The following is a 21,610-nucleotide window of genomic DNA, read 5'->3' on the forward strand; positions in this document are numbered from 1 at the left end:
TGAACAAATGGCAGGAAACATGGGATGTCTCAAATTCTAACCTTAGATCCATAACTGTCAAACTGTCCTAACATGGAGGCTATCTATAAAAAGAGGAGATCAAGTTATCATCTCCAGACTACGATTAGGACACACCAAGATCATACATGTTTTCCTACTACAGTATCAACCCAAACCTTTGTGCTACGCGTGTGATAGTGATCCAACAGTACATCATTTATTAGTGGAGTGTCCATTGTAGGCATTTGAAAGACAACATGAACAGTTACCTACAACAATAAAAGACATTTTAAGTGAACATAGTGACCACAACCATACCATACTTTTTTTTTTGTTTCCTCAGGACTAATCAACAAAATCGAATTGTATTATTTGTTTTTTTTTATATTTATGTTATCTATAATATCGACCATTGCTAATAACCCTTCTGGTAGAAGCAGTTTCAAATAAAAAAAACTAAGATTTATGATTCAGATCCAGGAAAGGCCAGTATTTACTATAGCATGCTATATAATTTGCCTATTCAAAAAAATACAACTTCTTAATATAATAAACTACATGTGGGTAAATAAGCAAGGAATTTCCAAACTCATGAAAACATATAAACTCGCAGATTGTCCGAATTCATACTGAAACAAAACAAATTTCAAATAATTTTTCGCTGCTCTATATCATTACGTTACATAAAATACAGTGCAACATGTAATATAAATTTCACATTATAAAATATCCGCTGGTAAAAATAATGAATGTTTATATGAATTTAATAAAAAAAATTCTTTAACTTGTTGAAATTTTTTTATGATAACAGACATCCTTATTTTTCGATGTTACCAGCTGTGTTTTATAATTCTATCAAAACTATCCATTAAAATAATATAAAACATCTCCCGGATCTATGTTTGTTATAATGCAGATGAATAACGAATTAACGAATAAACACATCTATAATCGTGTTGGTAATGAACTTTTCATTTTATGAACATTGATTTGGTTTTTATTTACATATACATCGCATAGGTTAAATATTAGAAATGTTAAAAAATAATAAAATAAAAAAATAATAAAATAAGAAAACAATACGGTTACTGAAAACAGTACTCCACCTAAGATAATTTTGTGGACCTTGAATCAGATATACAAGAAGCATTCGCAATAAAAGAGAAGTACGTCACAATATTCTTCGATATAAAGAAAGTATACGATATATTAATCATTAAAACACTTAGTGATTGGCCAATAAAACTAAACGAACTGAAATACCAAGTCCGAGTTTACGAAATATACTGGCAGTGGCAAACAAACAGCCAAGAAAATGGTATACGACAATCAGAGAGGAAAATTTAACTGTGTAGAAATTAATGAAACAAGCAATAAAATCTATTAGAATTTTTTTCGAAATTGGTCTTTGATTTTCAAAAAGAGAAAATTGGCATAATTTTTGATAAATAACTTACTTGAAAAGTACATATTCAATATTTAGAAAAATCTTTAAATTTGTGAGGTAATGGCGATGGTAAGTAACCTTTCGCAGACATTGTGAAAAAATTTAAAATTTTTGATAACGTCTGTCTAACAAACCGACTTTTTCTAAAATAAAAAAAATAGCTATCGATGACAAATATTTGTAATAATATAATCGTGTACCTTATTCTCTATTAATAAAATTTATAATTTTTTTGTTGTGTTAATAATTTTAAGGGGTATTAAAAAAGTGTCATTTTTATGAACAGGCTTTTAATAAAATTAAAACAATTATAACAAATTAAAAATTCTGTTTCCACTAAAACATAGAACAGTTAATTTAAAAGTTATGTTAATCAATAAGAAAAATAAAATTTTACTCTCAAAATCCATACAGATTACTTAAACTATTATTCCAAATTATGAGCATCATAATTATCATAATAATGCATATATAATCCTGTCCAATATGTGAGTTAAGGAACTGAAATCCTAAATTTCCTAAGGGTTTTCTTCTGGTAATTTTTGTTTCGGTATTCGAGGTGTAAAGGACGTAACTATTTATTCCAGCAACGTTTATGGCACAAAAAAAATGACCATTGGCCAATGACAAGTTGCACGGGCGCAATTGTAGGCTTCGCACATTTTATCAACAACTTCGACACTTTCTTTCTTTTTGTTGTAGTCCATGATTATTTTCCGTTTGCCAGTTTCCTCGTCAACAACCTTTATGGTAGTGCATGGTCGATAATAACAGGACATTTCTTTTTCGTTTTAGAGAATATGGAACGAGTGTACACTTATCTTTAAAAGCAAACATAATAGACTTTTCTGGTATTGTTAATAACATTTGAGGACGTATCCCACGTTTATTTGAACGTAATATCCTAACTGTAGTAAAACGGTGTTCCCTTAGTTTCTACGACATAGGTAAGCTGGTAAAAAAGTTGACAACCGTAACATTTCTATTTGATCACAAGATAGGTGAATAAAGGCGAGGCACTTATGCCAAATTCGAAGTATTCCGTTGTAATGGTCCGGCAGGCTGTTTTGCTATGTACACTTCCAAATTTGCAGTAAAAAATATTTTGATGTCCACTAAGGCATATATTTTTATTTTTCAGCTTTAGGTATATAAATTTTGAAAGGACATTTACCTCGAAATGCTATGAGTTTTTTGTCAATCGTTGTGAATGCTGATATATTGTAATGTTGGGACACATTAGATACAAACTTGTAGTAAATTTTTCTAATTGGAGTTAATTTGTCGACTTGTACTCTTTCTTGAATCATAGCTTAATTGTTGAAACGAACATGATTCAACAAAGTCTGAAATCCTTTCCGGGACCTAGTAAGTCTAAAACGTCTAAAATGTCCATAACCATTACGTTTGTGCTAAATAAATCTTCAGCATTTCTCCGGTTATTTTTACTAGCACCAGAAATATATAAAAGGCCAATAATGTTTTTATTCCTAATTAATCAGTCGGTCTAAAAGAACGATTTTGCAAAACGTCCTATGCTTGCATTTGTATAAATTTGTTAGTGTAAGTAACATTTTTTTCCAATTCGTTTTGAGAAAAGAAGTATTTTTATGTTTCTGAAGCTTTATTTTTATGCCTTATATCTCTCTTAGGTTTAGGTAAATAGTAGACCATATTTTCAGTGCGTGTTCTTCTTCAATTTTGACTAACGTTTTAACTAACATTTTTTTAAGAATAAGTGAATTTTCTTAATTTTCAAACTCTGAGTTTATATCCTCACTGGTTTCTATATGTTTCAGTTTCTGCTTCTGAATGAGTTAAAACTTCCTCATGAAACTGCAACAGCGAATCTTGCTTCCTCTCTTGTAATTCATTATAAACGTATGCCCTAAAATATAATATAAATCAGTACTGCAAACAAAAAATCCTTACTCCAAAATGTAACGGCAACTATAACGTCGGTTTGTGGGACCGAATCGTTAGTTATAGGCATTTATGAGTGAGTGAGGTGAGTAAGCAAGGTGAATGAGTGAGGTAAGTGAGGTAAATAAGTGAGGTCAGTGAGGTGAGTAAGTGAGGTGACTGAGTGGGGTGACTAATTAAGGTGAGTGAGCTTGGTGAGTGAGTGCTATGAGTAAGTGAGGTGAGTGAGCGCTCACATAGAAATTGAAATAAGTATACTATCAAGTTCTCATACTTATGCACTCGCGGCAGATAACAATCGAATTATTAGAGCGGATAAAATGGCTGGAGATGCAACAAAGAAAAGGCAGAGATCGTTGAAACTGGGAGCAAAAAGCTGCTCTATATACTTTAGCAGGAATCACGTCGCTATATTGGCCTGGAATAGACGATACTGTGTGAGTATCAAACATAATAAGCTTTTTTTAAACCCCTTTTTCTCGGAATAATTTTTTTCAATTCGGTGTTCACTGTATCGCAAAAATTTCTTAATCGATCCTTTTCAAATTTTGCATACTTCTTTTAGAGATAAATTACTAGGTCGCAAGGTCGAAATATCGTAATTTTATTGTTATAATTAATTTTACATTCAATTACTCAAACTTTAACAGACATTTTTCGAAAATTCAAAAATTCGTAATTAAAGAAAAATGATAAAATAAACAATATCTCAACGATGCGACAGGGGGAAACTCGTAAATTAACAAAATCTTTTTGGTTTTTTTGTCAACAGATAATCCAGTTATAAGTTACGATGAACAGCACAAGTTACTTTTTTTTATCTTGGAAAATCTCTCTCACAAGAAGAGTGACAGCACGTCATTTTTTATTTTTATCTCGTGGGCATTGTTTAGGATTTACATAAAAGGTTTTGTCCCTTTATTTCGACAGAGCCTACTTCTTTCTGCATTGTTTTAAAAGTTGCAGTATTGATAAACCTAAGTAAATAATGTGTTTATACAGCCATATTCATGGCTTTATCCACGTTCTAGTCGTTGATTTTTTTTATGGCATCTTTCTATTTTTAGTTATAAATTATGAAATTAGTAATTTGCCGCGAATATATAAAAATTGCAACTGGGCCAACTCAAGTAGGTGTAACTAACAGAAAAGATGATAAAATAAGTAAACAATGCAAAAAGGTGGGCGGTATTGCGAAACTACCGTGTGTCGCCATATCTTCGCCATCAAAGGTACCATTGATTATAGTTGTCCAACGAAAAACTTTGCTGTAGCCTCCAATACTTGTTTTTTGAGCCTTTTACGTATATACGTTTTCAATACTTTATTTTTTCTATGTCGTCTACTAGATAATTGACAATATATTAATATTGACTGGTCTTTAAATAATAATTTGTAAACAGCAACAGAATTAGGTAAATACGTAATTGATGTATGTATTTAACAATTGGATAAAAATTTGTAATGTTATAAACGTCACATCTTTATTAAGTTATATTTAAATAATTATTTTATTTAAATTTCTTTATAAATTAATAATTCCTTAAACTTCAGTTTCTTTTTTTACTATTTTTTCTTCACAAAATAGTTGGCGCCCTCTCTCTTTCTGTCCGGTAGATTAAATATTCCGCTCTATGTTGACACAAGAGCTAATTCCATCATTGGCATACGTTCTATGGCGTCTGGGCTATACTTCATTGTAGTCACTCCCCACTATTTTAGTCGTCAATCAGCTTTTCTAACGTGGTGGGATATTTTTTTAAGAAGATCAGTTTGGAAGGTTGTTTGAAAAAGTCCTAGTTCTTAAAGAAATATTTTTCCTACTTTATAATCAGTTCCGACAACCGCGTGGCAGCTCCCAGCTGTTGAATCGTTTCTTGCACTTAAAATCCGTTATCCATATCGGCAGTTTTCATTTTGGACCTGAAGGTTTTGGACCTTAAGATCTTTGACGATGTATTTTAGTCAAAGATTTTCATATGTATAACACATTTCCAGATTTACCCATACGGCTCACACTCCCTCTAAGAGGAAAATTCACTTATCCCAGATACCTACGATATCAATAGGATTGAGCTCTGGTGGGACTCTTTCTGTGTTATCGATCCCTAGGTGACTTGGTATGTTGGAGTATCTCCCAAAAATTTTCGTACACATCTGGACGTCGCGAGGAGTACAGCTTTCTGCATGGCCTTATAGTGATGTTCATTTAACCCCAGCTGTTTTATGTTCTCTAGAAGGTTTTTAGGAATAACATCAGTAGTAGATAGAATAATAGGTACTGTCTGGGTACTTTCCATTCTCCATTGTCTCCTGATTTATATTTAACATATAACACATTAGTATTATAATTATTATTATTAACCTACACTACCGAGCATAAAATTAGGGTCACCCCGTAATTTGAATTTATTTTAAAAATTATTATTCTGTTTTAACTATTTTGGGTTGTAACATAGTTTACTAACGGATTGCTTAAAAAAAAACAACGTTTTTGTCGTTTAAAGTTTATTAAAAATAATGAAAATGAAGAATTTTCCTTTGATATACTAAATATTGAAAAGGGATAATTTTAATTTGACGTGCTTTTTGTTGAAAAAAAGAAATTTTACGAACTTCAGTAGCGAGTATTCCCTCCTCTGGCAGTGATAAAAGCTTGCAAACGACGAGGCATACTTTGGATCAGATTTTGGATCACATTCTGCGGAAGATTATTCCATTCTTGCACCAATATGTCGCGAAGCTCTCTCGAATTTCTGGGGGCCGGCACATGACTCCGTAAACGTCTCTTCATCTCATCCCAAACATGTTCTAAGGGACTGATATCTGGACTGCGAGCAGGCCAAACAAATCGTGTGATTTGAACCTCGTCAACACACTCAGTAACTATCCTAGCAGTGTGGGGCTGTGCATTATCATGCATAAATGTTGCGTCGTCTTCAAGAATAACCATAAACGGTAAAACATGGTCTTCCAGAATCTGTGATAGGTAGCTATGCGCTGTCAATGTCCCATTCTCGATAAAGACTAACTCCGTGCAAGCATCAAACGATATGCCTCCCCATGCCATAGCTGACCCTCCACCAAATGGAAGACGCTCGGCAACAAATGCTTAAGCATATCTCTCGCCTGGACGTCGCTACACTCTTACATGTTTGTCTGAGCCCGTAAGACAGAATCTCGATTCATCGGAAAACAATACACGAGTCCAATCCTGCATTGTCCAAGCCAAGTGTTCTCGTGCAAAATGCAATCTGGCAATTCGGTGTTCACGGGAAAGCGGCGGTCCAGTTACTCTAGTTCGAGAAGATAAACCAGCAGCATGAAGTCGTCTCCTAACTGTCCATTCACTTATGTTTACATTTCTCACTTCTTGCAGATGATTTCGAAGAGAAACTGCCATGACCGTTCGGTTTCTCAAAGCACTAGAAACGACAAAGCGGTCATCTCGAGCTGTTGTAATCCTGCCTCGACCTTCGTTGCACACTCGAGAGACTTACACCAACGTTTCTCGCAGTTTCGCGCTGACCGTGGCCATCTTCTAACGCTGCCACAATTCTTGCCGCCACAACAGAATTTATGCTCATTGCAATACACTGACAGTGATAACGGTTTTTAGGAATTAATCTAAGGGGCCCTTTTATCTCAAACGCTTGTCGAAACAACAACGACAACAATTTTTTTTTTCAAGAAATCCATTAGTAAACTATGTTACAACCGAAAATAGTTAAAACAGAATAATAATTTTTAAAATAAATTCAAATTACGGGGTGACCCTAATTTTATGCTCGGTACTGTATTATAATTATTATACTGACCCATTTTAATTTGTTGTGTTTATTAGTTGCTAATTCCACCAATTAACTAATTGTAGAAAACTTCGATGTGAAAATTGTTTATCAGCTACTGCGTAAATCAACGCATCACTATATTCATTGTACTGTACTCGGTATGTGACCAAAAAGGGCATGCAGCTCGCAGCTTCTTCAGTACATTGTTCGTCAAGAATAAGCGCTTTGGGATTTTATTGTTCGAAAATTCTCGAGGATTCATCATCACCAAAATTGATTATGCAAGTCACGATACTTCAGAAGATTCAGAAACACGTAAATATTTTATAAATGGCTGTTACCTTTATACGGAACGTACGCTGGGAGAGATTCTTCACCGAAAAGGTAGGTATGCGTTTCGGCGGCGTTACATATGTAAGTGTAAGTTGTAACACTAACGAATATATATATATATATATATATATATATATATATATATATATATATATATATATATATTGTTATGATTCTAAAACAGATAAATAAAATGAATTTTTATTTTAAGAATACCATGAGATGATAAATATTCAATGACCCTTTATAGGTTAAAAATAATAAATATAGTGTTTTATGTGTAATAAGTGTTTTCAGAGAACAGTGGATTTAAAACAGTGAATAATTTCTAAGAACATTTGTATAGAAACACAATTCGGGATTATTGAGAAAGTAGGAAAGTATTGTTTAAAATTTTACAAATAATTATACACGGTTTTGTAGCAGATAAGAATTCAAAATTAATGTTAGATATATAACGGGTTGTATAATATTTTCTTCGAAGATAACGTTATGAATAGATATTATCTTTTACAAAGAGGCATTTGACTGTAGCAAAACAAAAGAAAGCTTAGTCGATGATCAAGAACGAGAAGTCCACTTTAAGAACAGTTTGTGGAATCATTATTGTGTTTTTAATAGCCAGAACAAGAAGTCCAGTTTGAGAACAGTATGTGAAAAAGAAGCATAGGTTTTTGTGTGAGAGTTTAAGTTGGTAAGCAGAATACTTGTAGACGAATCGAGATCCAGGTCGAGAATTCCAAACTCCTTGTGTCCGAAGGGACTCCTAAATCTGTAAGAAAAGGAAAAAGGTTATATAAAGTTTGTACAAAATAACCATTAGATGCGGGAGACGCAATTTTCGGAAAGAGTCCCATTATTATTATTACTGTGAAACGAGTCGGAAAAGATTTTTTTTTAATTTGGAGAGAAATTGAACGAGTGCTGTTTTTTGTGTAACAGTTTTTGGAGGGAGGAAGCAGAGCCACATATTTTTTGGAAAATTGGATAGTATTTCGGGAACACAATCCGTGGCCAGAACAAGAAGTCCAGTTTGAGAACAGTGTGTGAAAAAGAAGCATAGGTTTTCGTGCGTGAGTTTAAGCTGGTAAGCAGAATAGTTGTAGACAAATCGAGACCCAGGTCGAGAATTCCAAACTCCTTGTGTCCGAAGAGACTCCTAAATCTGTAAGAAAAGGAAAAAGGTTATATATAGTTTGTACAAAATAACCATTAGATGCGGGAGACGCAATTTTCGGAAAGAATCCCATTATTATTATTACTGTGAAACGTGTCGGAGGAGATTTTTTTTAATTTGGAGAGAAATTGAACGAGTGCTGTTTTTTGTGTAACAGTTTTTGGAGGGAGGAAGCAGAGCCACATATTTTTTGGAAAATTGGATAGTATTTCGGGAACACAATCCGTGGACTAAGTCAGTATCTGTTGGGAGACATCGCAGAAAGAAGATAAAAAGTTTCCCCTAAAACTGAAAAGTCTTCGTTCGGAATTAAATTTTTACGCCATATTATTTTTTAAAACTTGTCTTTCAATTCATGTGCTTCCTTTTTGGTATCTCGCAATGACAGAGAGACAGATTGGATCGTTAGTATTATTCACGGAATTAATTTCACTATCTAAATACTCACTACTATCATCATCATTCTCCAGTTCACCATCAAACTCATCCTCATTATCCGTCAAATTGAGGATTGCTTCCTCAAGTTCTTTTTGAAGAAGTCTTTGAAGCGGCAAGACATTGCTAAAAACCTACAACAAGGTATATTTTGTTCAAGCATAAGCAATTTAAAAATAATGCACAAATATTTCAAATAGTGACTCTATTGCGCAATGTGTCTGATATGTAACAACTTATTTCAATTCCGTTTTTAGCCGAAATATGAATAGTAATTGTTTAAAAAATAATGAATTAAAAGAAAACATACCTACCTTATACAAAATAGATAAAATTTTAACACAATATCTGGTAAATAAACCCCACAAAACTAAATTATTTGTACAAGCTTTCGCACGTGCTAATCGTGTAAATGCCGATGCGAACAATATGATCTGTTATTTCATTGAAAACATCTTTAGACTAAATCCGACTTTATTATCATTATAGGCAAGATTGTAACATAATGAACACACTGCGCAGGGTAGCTTTAAATGTATTTAAATTAAAAATAACTGCTTTGAAATCAAGACGTGACATATCTGTTACCCTGCGCAGTGTAGGTTTAATATAAGGTCGCTGCGTTTTTCGAGCCTGTTTTTTTTAATACTGTTATAAACAGTGACTAAAACCAATTACCTGGTATTTTTCCTTTGTTGTAAATTTTGTTAAAGAAAATGGCTAAGTAGGTAATCTTTTCCTCATCTAAAAGTTTAAGTAGCTCAGCAAGGAGCGTCATCTTGAGTATCTTGCGTCAATCCACATTAATTTCATTCTTTAAGTTCTTCTATATTTTCTACTCATAAAGTTATTGACTTTTGCATTTTATTCTCTGACTTTACGAATCTTAATCACTAAAAAAAAGTTTTGCTTTGTTCTGAGCTTTTAAGTGCTTGTATCAATTTCTTTTTAATCGCTATATTTTTAATGGTTTATTACATTGTCCTAATCATATTTAGAATATATGGTTTTTTACGTTATTCCAAATATTGGGAGGGTATATTAAGCATAGAATTTTGAAACTATACTTAAAAGTATAGTTCCATAAAGCAAATCGTTCCATAACTGTAACAACATAAATAACTCATTTGACATCACTTAACCTAACCCAATCTAAAACCAAAAACCAAACGTAATGGACTTTCCATTTTAATTTTGTCCACAAGTATTTTTCACTTACTAAAATTCCTTCTCTTTCCAAATCCAACAAGTAAGACCATTTTATAAACCGTTGCATGCAGTCGATGTAACGTACAACTACAAACAATTACAGATTAAATTCCGCGGAGTGTCGTAAATTTTGTTTCCGAGCGAAGTTCATAAGATGTCGTTTTCTGTTTGTGTTTTGCATGTACTCGTAGATTCCACTTGAAATCGGGCGACAACAGAATGAAATACCGTAATAGTGCAGTGAGCTTTATAAAGGACTAAAGCTACATTCCAATCAATGAAAAAAAAAACAATGTTCACTTAAATATTTCAGCAATCCAAATGTTTTTAATAGAGATAGAAGTAATAATTATGGTACAAAATAAATAAGAACTGACATAAAGGATGTCAATAAATAAACAGTAGACTTAAATATGCTGATAAGTACAATATAGTTAAATTTTTGGAAAGAAAAACAGACTTGGATATGTAAAAATTTAGAAGTATCAGAACGACACTCATGGAATCCTATTGCTTCATATGACACATATCATCTTAACATGATTTAACATGTCATACCAAAGATTCATAATTATTATGAGATGTTTAGCAAAAAAAACATTTTGTCAGAAAATTTTTCTTCGTCATATACTAATGGTGTCTATGTAACCATCGACGAACAGCTTACTTCTTCCCAGTGTTGCGCGTTTAGGCAGTACTTACCAAATAAACCTAGCAAATATGATATTAAAGTATTTGCAATGATCAATGCTTGAAAACTCAACAAAAACTTACCCAGAAGGTTCTTTATAGTCAGCAACTTCATATAGTCAGCAAAGCTGTTTTGTTTAATTTTTAAATGTAGCTATGCGTTTATTATATTGTTATGTAGCTGTTTCTGTAATAATTCTAATTCTAATTACGCTTCTGTAATATCTCGAAAATTCTAGTGGGCGTTTTATCAATGCTTTATTCGCGATATTGTAGCCTTTTCGTTTCACCCCGTATATCAAAAAACACCGAAAAAGATTTTTAATCTTTTTGCGTCTCTGAGATTAATAATATAAACATTTTCCAGTCTGTTTATAATAATAATTATAATTGCTCTTTCGTTTCATCTTTGCTCCGCCTAGGTATTACACAGGAAATAAACAATAATCTTTCCGCCTATGTTTGTACTGATTTGGGAGGGTGATATCACTCCGCGATGAATCGGAAGAGAGAGCAGTCGATTTTATTGTTGAAGTCGTGACGAATTTGTCATCGGAAGTGCGTTTGTAGTTTGCGTTTGTAGGAGAGAACGAATTGGAGTCTGAACGAGAAAAGATCTTTTTCGGAGATAATTTAAAAACCGGTAAATTTTGGCTTAATTTGAATAAGTTTTGGCAAAAAGAAAGGTGATTAGGCTCAAATGCTATGTGTCAGTCTTTATAAAGTGAGATAATCACCGGTTTGTTGCTGTATTCCGTGCCAAGGAATTTAAAAACAACGTTTTGGAGGGCTAAGATGCCCACATGGTTTTAAGTGAAAACCAAGTAGCCGAGTTGTGAAGAATATATATTATTATCATCCAGGACAACCTGAAGTCCAATTCGATGTTTAACCTCTACCAAGATTTGTCCAGACTTCATTTTGTGTCTCCCATGAGTCGGATCCAGATCGTTATGAAGTTTTGGTGGGATATTGTTTTTTGTATCTAATTCCAATGTAACAAATTTTTTTAATAATAACAAAAAATAATTAGCCACGGAAGAAGTTAAATTTTTCTAAATAAACATTTTTTGTTAATATACAAAGATTTGCTTTCATGACAAATTAAAAAGTTTATAAATCAATATAAGTTTTATGGATCAGCCAATTGTCATATTCTAGTTTTCTTTGAAATAAAGCTAACCTTGATATTTAATTAATAATTCAGAAAAGTGTGATATTTCATTTCTACATATGACAGTCAGTATATCCTTTTCTGTCAGGTGGTAAATAACCAAAGTTAAAAGTCTGTTTTGTTAAAAGGTCCAACTGAATGTAAGTTTTTTTAATAAATTTTGATATCTTTATTTGTAATATTTGCTTATGTGAAATAAAAATAAATATATAATGTTCCTCTCTAAACCAGTAGTTTAAAATTATTTCTTTTAAAAATATATTCACCCTTAAAATTTTTTAGGAAAGAAAAGCCTTTTTTCCAAGCAGGAGGATTTTTTTAAACGGCGTTTATTTTAAATAGTTTAGGAATCTTTTAGTGTAGTGTTGCACAGTACATCTCTGTTAGTATTTTTTTTATTTCTTTTTCGTAGTTAGTTTCTCCCAGCCCCTTAAAAAAGGAATCCTTATCCACGACCTAGCTTTCCAGCCAAAACACGAGTAGCTGTTTGCAAATGTTTCAATTTATTTGCTTACGCTATCTCCAGCCCAGTAATTGGTTAGTCCCCCTTTTAACCCCCAATAAGCAAATTATAAATTCTTACAATATTTTCCTAGAATTGCGTGTTGAAAGCGGTGTCTCATCGTTCATGCTTTCGCTGGGGATATCTAGAACATTTGTTCATGTATGAAAGCCGCTGCAGCGACACTTTGAAGAAGTAGTTTTTAGGTGATAAGCAAAGTGTTTATATTGTAAGGTAATATGATAATTTATTATTAATGAGATATTTATTATTTAGTTATTAATAGTGAGTTTTTTTTGTAGTGAGGAAAATACAATTAGTTTAAGTACCTACGTGTACTTCACTTAATCCCTGAACCCACAGAAAAACGTAACAATACAATAAAATACAAACAATACAAGACCGATTGAAACCAGAATATGTTTCAAACAATTGTCAGAATAACTGGTGAAAATCACCAATAGAGCAGTTCTTAGTATCTCAAAAGTATCAAAAGTGTACGAAAGCGTATTCGACAGCAAAAATATATCTCAGCAAGTTCTGCTTCAACCTAATGTGTATGGATCATCTTATGGGAAATATGAAAAGTGTCCAAGAAAGAACGATAAACATGTTAAATGTAGAGAATATACTTTAATTTGTAAGATTTTTGAGCATAAGCTGCGTTGACAGTGATTAAGTTCAGTGTAGGATATAGAAAAATTATATTTGAAATTTCTGTCAAACATTAAATGATTACATTGAATACTTACACATTTCCCTTCCAAGTACCCACGTCTCAGGTCTGGAGTTGACTTCCACTAGCACCGTTGGAGTACACACCAACAACACCATCAAATCCGCCACACTTAGATTCACTAGAAATATATTCGTACTATTTCGCATATCCTTAGTTTTAAATATAACTATAGGAACCATAACGTTCCCGATTACACCTAAACACATAATTATAATACAGAAAACCATCGAGGTAGTTCTGATATAGCTGGGGAAGACAGGGTAGATCCCTTCCGTGAAGTTGGTGACATTGCTGGCGTTGAAAATGTCGTAAGATGCTGACGGGGTGTAAAGGTAGTTAGAGGTCGTTGCATTAATGTCTGTTACGTAAATAGAAGTTGAGTTGAAAACTGACGTCGCGGATAGTGACGCCGTTGTTGAAATCATGACATAGTTTTAGCGATGGTGGTTTTTGTTGGTGATGACGATGAAATGGTGATGCTTGTTATAGGTACCTGTAACAAAGACTGCAGATAAGTAAATTTTATCTTAAATATTATAAATAGCTTTAAAAATATCAACAGTATTTTACTTGCTTAACTTATAGTCCAGGCAGTATCTGTTTAAAATAACGATTTTTGGATGTGAGGCATATAATCGCAGTTTTTTGCATAAATCTCCAATTGCTCCAAAATATCACTAAAAGTAATAATTTCACTATGCATAAGTTGTAAAATGTGGATTTAACTATTTATTAAACAAAATATGAAAAAAATTTGTAATTTTTCCTCCTTTTTTCGCATATATCTCAACTTATTAATTTTAAAATAATTTGGTATAGCATATAAAAGGTTTGTAATTAAATTTTAAATAAAACAATGCTAGTTTCAAATATTAGGAGCTATTATTATTATTGAAAAAATACTAAAAAACATAAAAAACTGTTAAAAAAAGGGTTTTTTATAAGTTTATTTTCCGGTCTAAAATCAAATTTAGAACTTCGTCAATTATTGATTCATTTTAATTTTCGAAGCGGATATTATAAGTGCGTTGAAGAGCGCTTTAAAAGAAAGAAAAAATAATATGATTTATTAGTTTCGGAGTTATGATTGGTCAAAGTTTACTGCAATTTACAATAAAAATATAGGGTTCTAGTATCTGTTTTTTTTTATATAAAAACCTTACATAACCATATTAAAATATAGCACCAATTGAATACAAATTTAAATAAGCTAGATTACTAAAAGTTGGTTAAAATGTCAATTAACAGCTGTCCGTCCGTCAAAAAATGGAGAGCGGCCATTGCGGCTAAATCAAAATTAATTTTACGCGTTTAAAATCGCACCGCTCTTAAAAATTTCAATTATCTCCACTTCTATTTAATCATTTTTTTTATAATTAAAGGTCTCGCTACCAAACAATCAAAAATGGCATTGCAAATACGTATTAATAAAACTTATAGGTCCCAAAACAACCAAATATATATATATATATATATATATATATATATATATATATATATATATACATATATATATATATATATATATATATATATATATATATATATATATATATATATATTGACGCTCTTCTGTCAATTTGTTGACGTTCGGAATACTTTTAATTAACATTTTAACCAACTTGTCGTGGTCTGTAACGAATGTCAATTTGTACCCAATTAGTGCTTTGTATAGTAAAGGTTTTTAGCAGATCTTAGAGACTTATACTTTTATTGCAAATCGCACTCAACTTTGACCGATCATAATTCCGGAACTAATAAGCCGATCATCTTAGTTTTCTTTTTTGTAAGCGTCTTTTAACACACTTTTAATATTCGTTTTAAAAATTAAAATCGATCAACAATAATTGACGAAGTTTTTTAAATTGTTCATAAGTCTAAAATTTGAACAATTTTTTTTTTAATTCCCTGAGGCTCTTTTACTTAGGGAATTTTTTAAAAAAGTATCTGGGGAAGTATCTAAAAGTTTTAGTTTTTCACCTAAATAGTTTAAAAAATTTTCATTTTTAAAAAATTTAGATTGCAAAATAATTTTGCAAAAACTGTAAAATCGATTTTAACCCATTTAGGCCCATAGTTGCGTTAACGCCACCTATTGAAGTTTTTTTATAAATTGCGAATTGTATTGTGTTAAAGCTAAAGACATTATTACAAACGAGGTATATTCTAAAAAATGCTTTAAAATATTTAGGTATTATTTTTTTATCATTTACAAGATATTTTTATGATTAAGGACATAAAGTAGTAACATTTTAAATGTAAAATACTTGTTTTTAGACAATATTTTAGGACTTTGAATATAGCGTTGCTTAAACGCAACAATGGGACAATAAGTATACTACCTAGACTTAATTAATTTCTTGTGTAAACCTGACTCTTACAAACACGTGGTGTTTGATGTTTTGTCTTACGTAGGCTGGAAAATCCAACCAGAATAATTAAAATGACTTCAATATGAGTAAAAGAGTTGTTATCAATCTTTTAAAAGTTGTGAAAGACAAGTCTGTACAGAAGATATATTTTGATAAATACTTCTTTTAGTTTCACCTTAGATTATTTAAAACAACAGGGATACTTTGACACTGGAACAATACGTGCAAACAGGCTGCTAAATTGTGCGTTGGAGAACATAAAATCCATTGGGAAAAAAGATCGCGGTACTATGGATTGTCGCCATGATCAAACTGATCAAGCGTACAATACTAAAGTATTGTACGTTGGAACGATAATTCGGTGGTGATGGTGGCAACCAATTGTAATTCAGTAGAGCCTGTTCTTATCGTAAAACCATACAATCACAATTTAACAAAAAGATGTCTCTATTCCGAATTCAACATGATAGCTAAATATAATAAATACATGTTGGTAGTAGACTTACAGTACAATGGAGTGGTTAATTGTAGAATAAATATCCGTGGGAAAAATTGTGGTGGCTGTTAATTAATAATTAATAATTAATTAGTTAATTAATAAATATGTTAGACTTTTCTGTCGTTAATGTCTGGAAACTTTACAGAATTGTACATGAAGAAAATTCAATTTCGCAGTAAGATTTTAGGTCAGAAGTTGTGTGAAGGCTTGTTAGTGTTAACAGCACGAAATCTGTTCGAGGTCGTGCTTCTAGTTCGTCCTTACCATCTATCTCGTGTTTGAATAATGTGGGCCACATGATTGAACGGAATACTGAAAACTGGAGAAGGCGTTTTAAGCTATAAAAAAGTAAAACTGTTTTTATGTATAAAAAATGTAATATACTATTGCATTCACATTATTTTAAAGAATACCACAAGTGAAAAAAGAGTATGATTCTCTTATACGTATAGTCACAATGTTGCTTTAACGCAACTTTACAAAAATGGAAATGTTATTTTTTTTCTTCATGTATCTTTTCGATTATTTTTATTTGTGTTTAATTAAATATATAGTTAATAAAATCCATCGGTTTTATTATTTTTTCTAAGTGGGCCTAAATGGGTTAATGAAATTTTGTGTGACGATTCAAGAGTTTTCTTTTTTGAAATATAAAGGTCCCAAGTTTGATTTTAGTCTAGAAAATAAACTCACAAAAGAACCTTTTTTTAACTGGTTTTTATTCGTGTTTTTTAGCATTTTATCAATAATTACAAATCTGTTATGTCCTATATAAAATTATTCTAAATATTATTCTTAAGATATTTAAGTTTAAATATTCTTAAAATAAGGAAAAATATCAAATTTTTTTCATATTTTGTTTAATAAAAAGTAAAGCCAAGATATTTTGGAACGATTTATGCAAAAAACTGCAATTATATGCTTCACACTCAACTCAAACCAGATGCCTCCTGGACTATTATTGTGTGTTTGTTTAAACTTTTCATTTATCTAAGTTTCTTTTATGTTTCAGTTAATACAACTATTTTTATTTTACGAAAAAAGTCGTAGAATTACGAATTGACTATTATTGTGTGTTTGTTTAAACTTTTCATTTATCTAAGTTTCTTTTATGTTTCAGTTAATACAACTATTTTTATTTTACGAAAAAAGTCGTAGAATAACGAATTGAAAGGAAAATACTACTCACCAATGCGCCAGAAAGGAGGAATATAGTAGACCCATATGGTTTTGTACCAAAAACAGTAGTAATTAACATTTAATCAAATACAAGCGTTAATAATTAACTGTAGAATAGTGTAAATTTTTTTTGTCGGTTTACTAAATTCAATCAACTTTTCTGTAACATCCCCTATATAAAAAATAACATCCTAAACATCTTAGAGTTTCAATTCGCCGTATGTCGCATGCACTATCAATCGAAACGTATTCTAATAGCTTTAACATTAATTTAAATTTTCCATATCCCTATTCCGTGAAATTAGTATGCTCTTCGCATTTAACATATCACGTAACTCATTCCGTTTTATGATTTGGTGATTACCCCAGTACAAAACGAAACGAGAAATATCTGCGATTTTCACTCCCACCAACATTTTAGATTTTGGGGGTCAACAACTGAAAATAATTGATAACAAACGAGCATGAAATGAAAAAAATATATATTCTCATATTTTTCAGAGGAAATTTGAATTTTTCTTGTTAATTACATTTTTGTTATTGGCATTCGAGAAATGAAAGGTGTTTTTTTTATTTAGACAAATAAACAAATAAACAGACAGAGGGTCTAATGTAACTGTACAATTGGGTGTACAGAAAAGCAATAACTGCAAAATACTTCGGTTCAGAGCCAGCCGTTGGAGTGCCAAAAAGCATCGGAAAAAAGCCTGGATTCGAACACGAACACAAGCTTGAGCGGTCAAGCAATAAAAGGGACACCTACATGTAATGAAATATTTAATAGAAACTTCAGTTATGTTCTCTGTATCAGAGGACCTAACTAACACTCTGTATATAAAGAAGGAATACATAAATAATTGGTAATTTTACATAATAAGGTAAATAATAGTTCTAGTTTTCAAATTAAGTTTAACAGTAATCATTGACGAATATTCCTATGCAAATTTACGCAGAAAGCATTTGATATTTCTCCCCCTATTCTAACTTGTGCAAAAGAGTTACCTACACACATTTGTGTTACCGCAGCTAGTTTCTTGGGTACGCCGAGCCGATCATTGCCTTCCATAATGTTGCACGATTAATTGAATCATAAGCCTCGTAAGTCGTGATTATATTTCCAATACTTTTCAAGCATTTGTCTTATTGTAAATATTTGATCATCGATCTGCCAGGCCTGAAACCACACTTGTAGTCACCAACTATTTCTTCGGCGTCTGGTACTAATCATTTTAATAATATCGAAGCCAATATTTTATATCTAGTGTTGATTAGTGAGATTCCTCTGTAATTCATGCATGATTCCTTTTTTCCTTTCTTGTGTATTGGTACAATAATACTACCACACCATTCTTTTAGCATTATTTCTTGTTGCCAGGCCATTTCTATTAATTGATGGATTTTACTTATGAGTTCATGACCGCCTGTTTTAATTAGCTCGGCATCAATATTGTTCAGACCAGGGGATTTATCGTTTTTAAGCGGTTTTATGGCATGCGTAATTTCTTCCATGCTTGGTGGGGTATTTCTAATTCGACCGTTTGATACTCATGTTCTCCGTTGTTTTCACCATTTTTATTATTTTCATCAGTAAAATTTTGGATATTTAGGAGCTCTTCAAAATATTCAGCCCATCTTTATATTATTTTGTTTTCGGCAGCCAGCATTTCTCCATTTTTATCTCTTACGAAGTTGGGTGTGCTTATGTACGAGCCTCTCTTATGTTGTCTTACTTCTCTATAGCAATTTTTATTTTGATTTCGTCTGTGTTCTCCTTCTACTTTTTCAATTTGTTGCTGCAGATATTGTCTCTTTTTTTGTCTAAGTGTTCTTCTAGCTGCGGCTCTCCCTCTCTCTGTGGAATCGTATATGTTTTTCTTCTGATGGATTCGACAGATAATCAATTCTTCTTTTGTTTGCTTTAGAGTTCTTTCTCATTCGTCGTCGAACCATTTTTTCTTTTTTGTTATTTTCGTTCTTCCGATAGATTTCTCTGCTGCTTCTGTAGTAGTTGTTTTTATGGAGTTCCATCGCTGATCTATATCTTCACTTTTATTTTCATTTATTTCCAAAACCTGAACCCTATTTCTTAATTCTACTTGGTACAACTGGTACTGTCTTTAATTATTTTCTTCTTTCAGCTTCGCCACATTCCATCGTTCGATCTTTAAGTATTTATCTATTGTTTGTGTTGAAATTATTGTTCTGAGCATGGCCGAGAAAATGGTCTGTGTCGCTGTCCGGCCCTCTCATAAATGTTACACTTATTATGCTGCTAGAATGTCTTCCATCAATCAATACGTGATCTATTTGATTATTTGTTCTTTCATCGTTTGATCTCCATTTTGCCTTGTGAATCTTTTTTCTAGCAAACTGGGTCTTTTGATGACTAAGTTGCAGCCTGTCGCAAAATCGACCAAACGTGATCCATTATCGTTTGTAACTTCATGTAGACTATATCTTCCTGCCACCGGTATTACGTAGTCTTCTGTGCCTACCTTTGCGTTTAGATCACCTAGTATTATTTAAATATCGTGGTTAGGACCTTTTGTGGAGAGTTGGTTAGGACCTTTTGTGGAGAGTCATAGAATTAATAATTTCAAAACAAATAATTAGCCAGTGAGGGGATTAGTTTTGTTAATTTTTTCTAAATAAACATTTATCTTTAATATACTAAGATGCTATCATTTTAGTTTAAAGGTTTATAAGTAAATATAAGTTTTATGGATTAGCTAATTGTCATCTTTTAGTTTCTTTTAAATAAAATTAAACTCGATAATTAATTAATAATTCAAAAAAGTTTGGTATTTCATTTCGACATATATATGACATATACAATATGACAGTAGGTATCATTTTCTATCATTTGGTACATAACCACAATTTTAAAGTGAGTTTTGTTGAAAGGTTCAACGTAAAATTTGTTGATAAACACAGTTTGAATTCTGTTTTGTTAGAAGGTCCAATTCAATGTGAGGTTTGTTGATAAATTTAGATATTTTTATTTGTAATAACCGTTTATGTCACATAAAAATAAATATTTAATGTTTCGTCGTAAACCAGAAGTTTAAAAATTATTTCTTTTAAAAGATAATCACCCTTGAAATTTTTTAGGAAAGAAAAGCCTTTTTTTCCAAACAATAAGAGGATTTTTTTAAACAGTGTTGTATTTTAAATAGTTTAGGAATCTTCTTGTGTAGTGTTGCCCAGGACATCTCTGGAAGTATTTTTTTGATTTCTTTTTCATAGTTAGTCCTTCCAGCCTCCTTCAAAAGCGAAATTCTTATCCACGACTCAGCTCTCTAACCAAAACACGAGTAGCCGTTCGCAATGTTTCAATTTATTTGCTTACCCTATCTTCAAGCCCAACAATTGTTCAGTCCCTCCTTTTAACCCTCCTTCCCACGGGTGGGGTCTATCAGTACAACTAAAAATGAAATTGCTTAAATTTTTACTTTTTTTTTTTGTATTTTTTTACTAGACTCGGTGTACCTTTTAATGACATTGAATAGTACACTTTAGCATAATTTGGTGAAATTTTATGAATCCCTTCAATCGCTACCTGTAAAAATATCCTGACAGACCCCACCCGTGGGTGGGCGTTTCTTGTTTTGTGTTCGGGATGTTTATAAAATTTATGGTTATATTATATTGCCCAGTAATTCCCGTTCTTAGCTTATTTGGAATTTTAGTTTTGGAGCGTCTTTCATACGAATAGGTTCGGCGTTATATTTTTATACATTATTTACTGTTTTGGCAATAAAAATTTATTACGAGCCATATATATTATTATTATAGTACTTTTATCGATAAGAAGTAGTTACGTAGTTTTTTTTGTAGCTTAATATGGATCCTTATGAAGTAGAACTAAAAAGACTACAAGCATTGTATGATGAACATGTTACTGAAATGGAGTCGGAAGACGAGTTTGAGACGAAACCTGGAATTGACGCAGAATTTATTTTTAGTGAGCATGAACCTGACCGATCAAGACGATGTTACAGGACCTGACAATATACGAGAACAGCAGATGACAGAAGATTGTTTTATTATGGAAAAGACAAAACCAAATGGCGAAAGCATGTTCCTCCTCGTAATGTCAGATCCCGTCAAGAGAATATAATCACCAAATTACCTGGAGTT

General features: G+C 31.9%; 1 protein-coding gene across 2 annotated transcripts in view; it reads right to left on the reverse strand.

The window, feature by feature from the left end:
* The window catches only part of ETHR (ecdysis triggering hormone receptor), a 337,454-nt gene that overhangs the window by 250,295 nt on the left and 65,549 nt on the right, over positions 1-21,610 (reverse strand). For both annotated transcript variants that reach the window (XM_072532442.1, XM_072532441.1), the window contains exon 2: positions 13,434-13,913. In XM_072532442.1, the coding sequence (XP_072388543.1) occupies positions 13,434-13,845 (412 nt within the window). In that variant the 5' untranslated portion in view covers positions 13,846-13,913. The remainder of the gene's footprint in view (positions 1-13,433; positions 13,914-21,610) is intronic.

This window comes from Diabrotica undecimpunctata, chromosome 5 (genome assembly GCF_040954645.1).
Source record: "Diabrotica undecimpunctata isolate CICGRU chromosome 5, icDiaUnde3, whole genome shotgun sequence".
In the NCBI taxonomy this organism is placed as follows: Eukaryota; Metazoa; Arthropoda; class Insecta; order Coleoptera; family Chrysomelidae; genus Diabrotica; species Diabrotica undecimpunctata.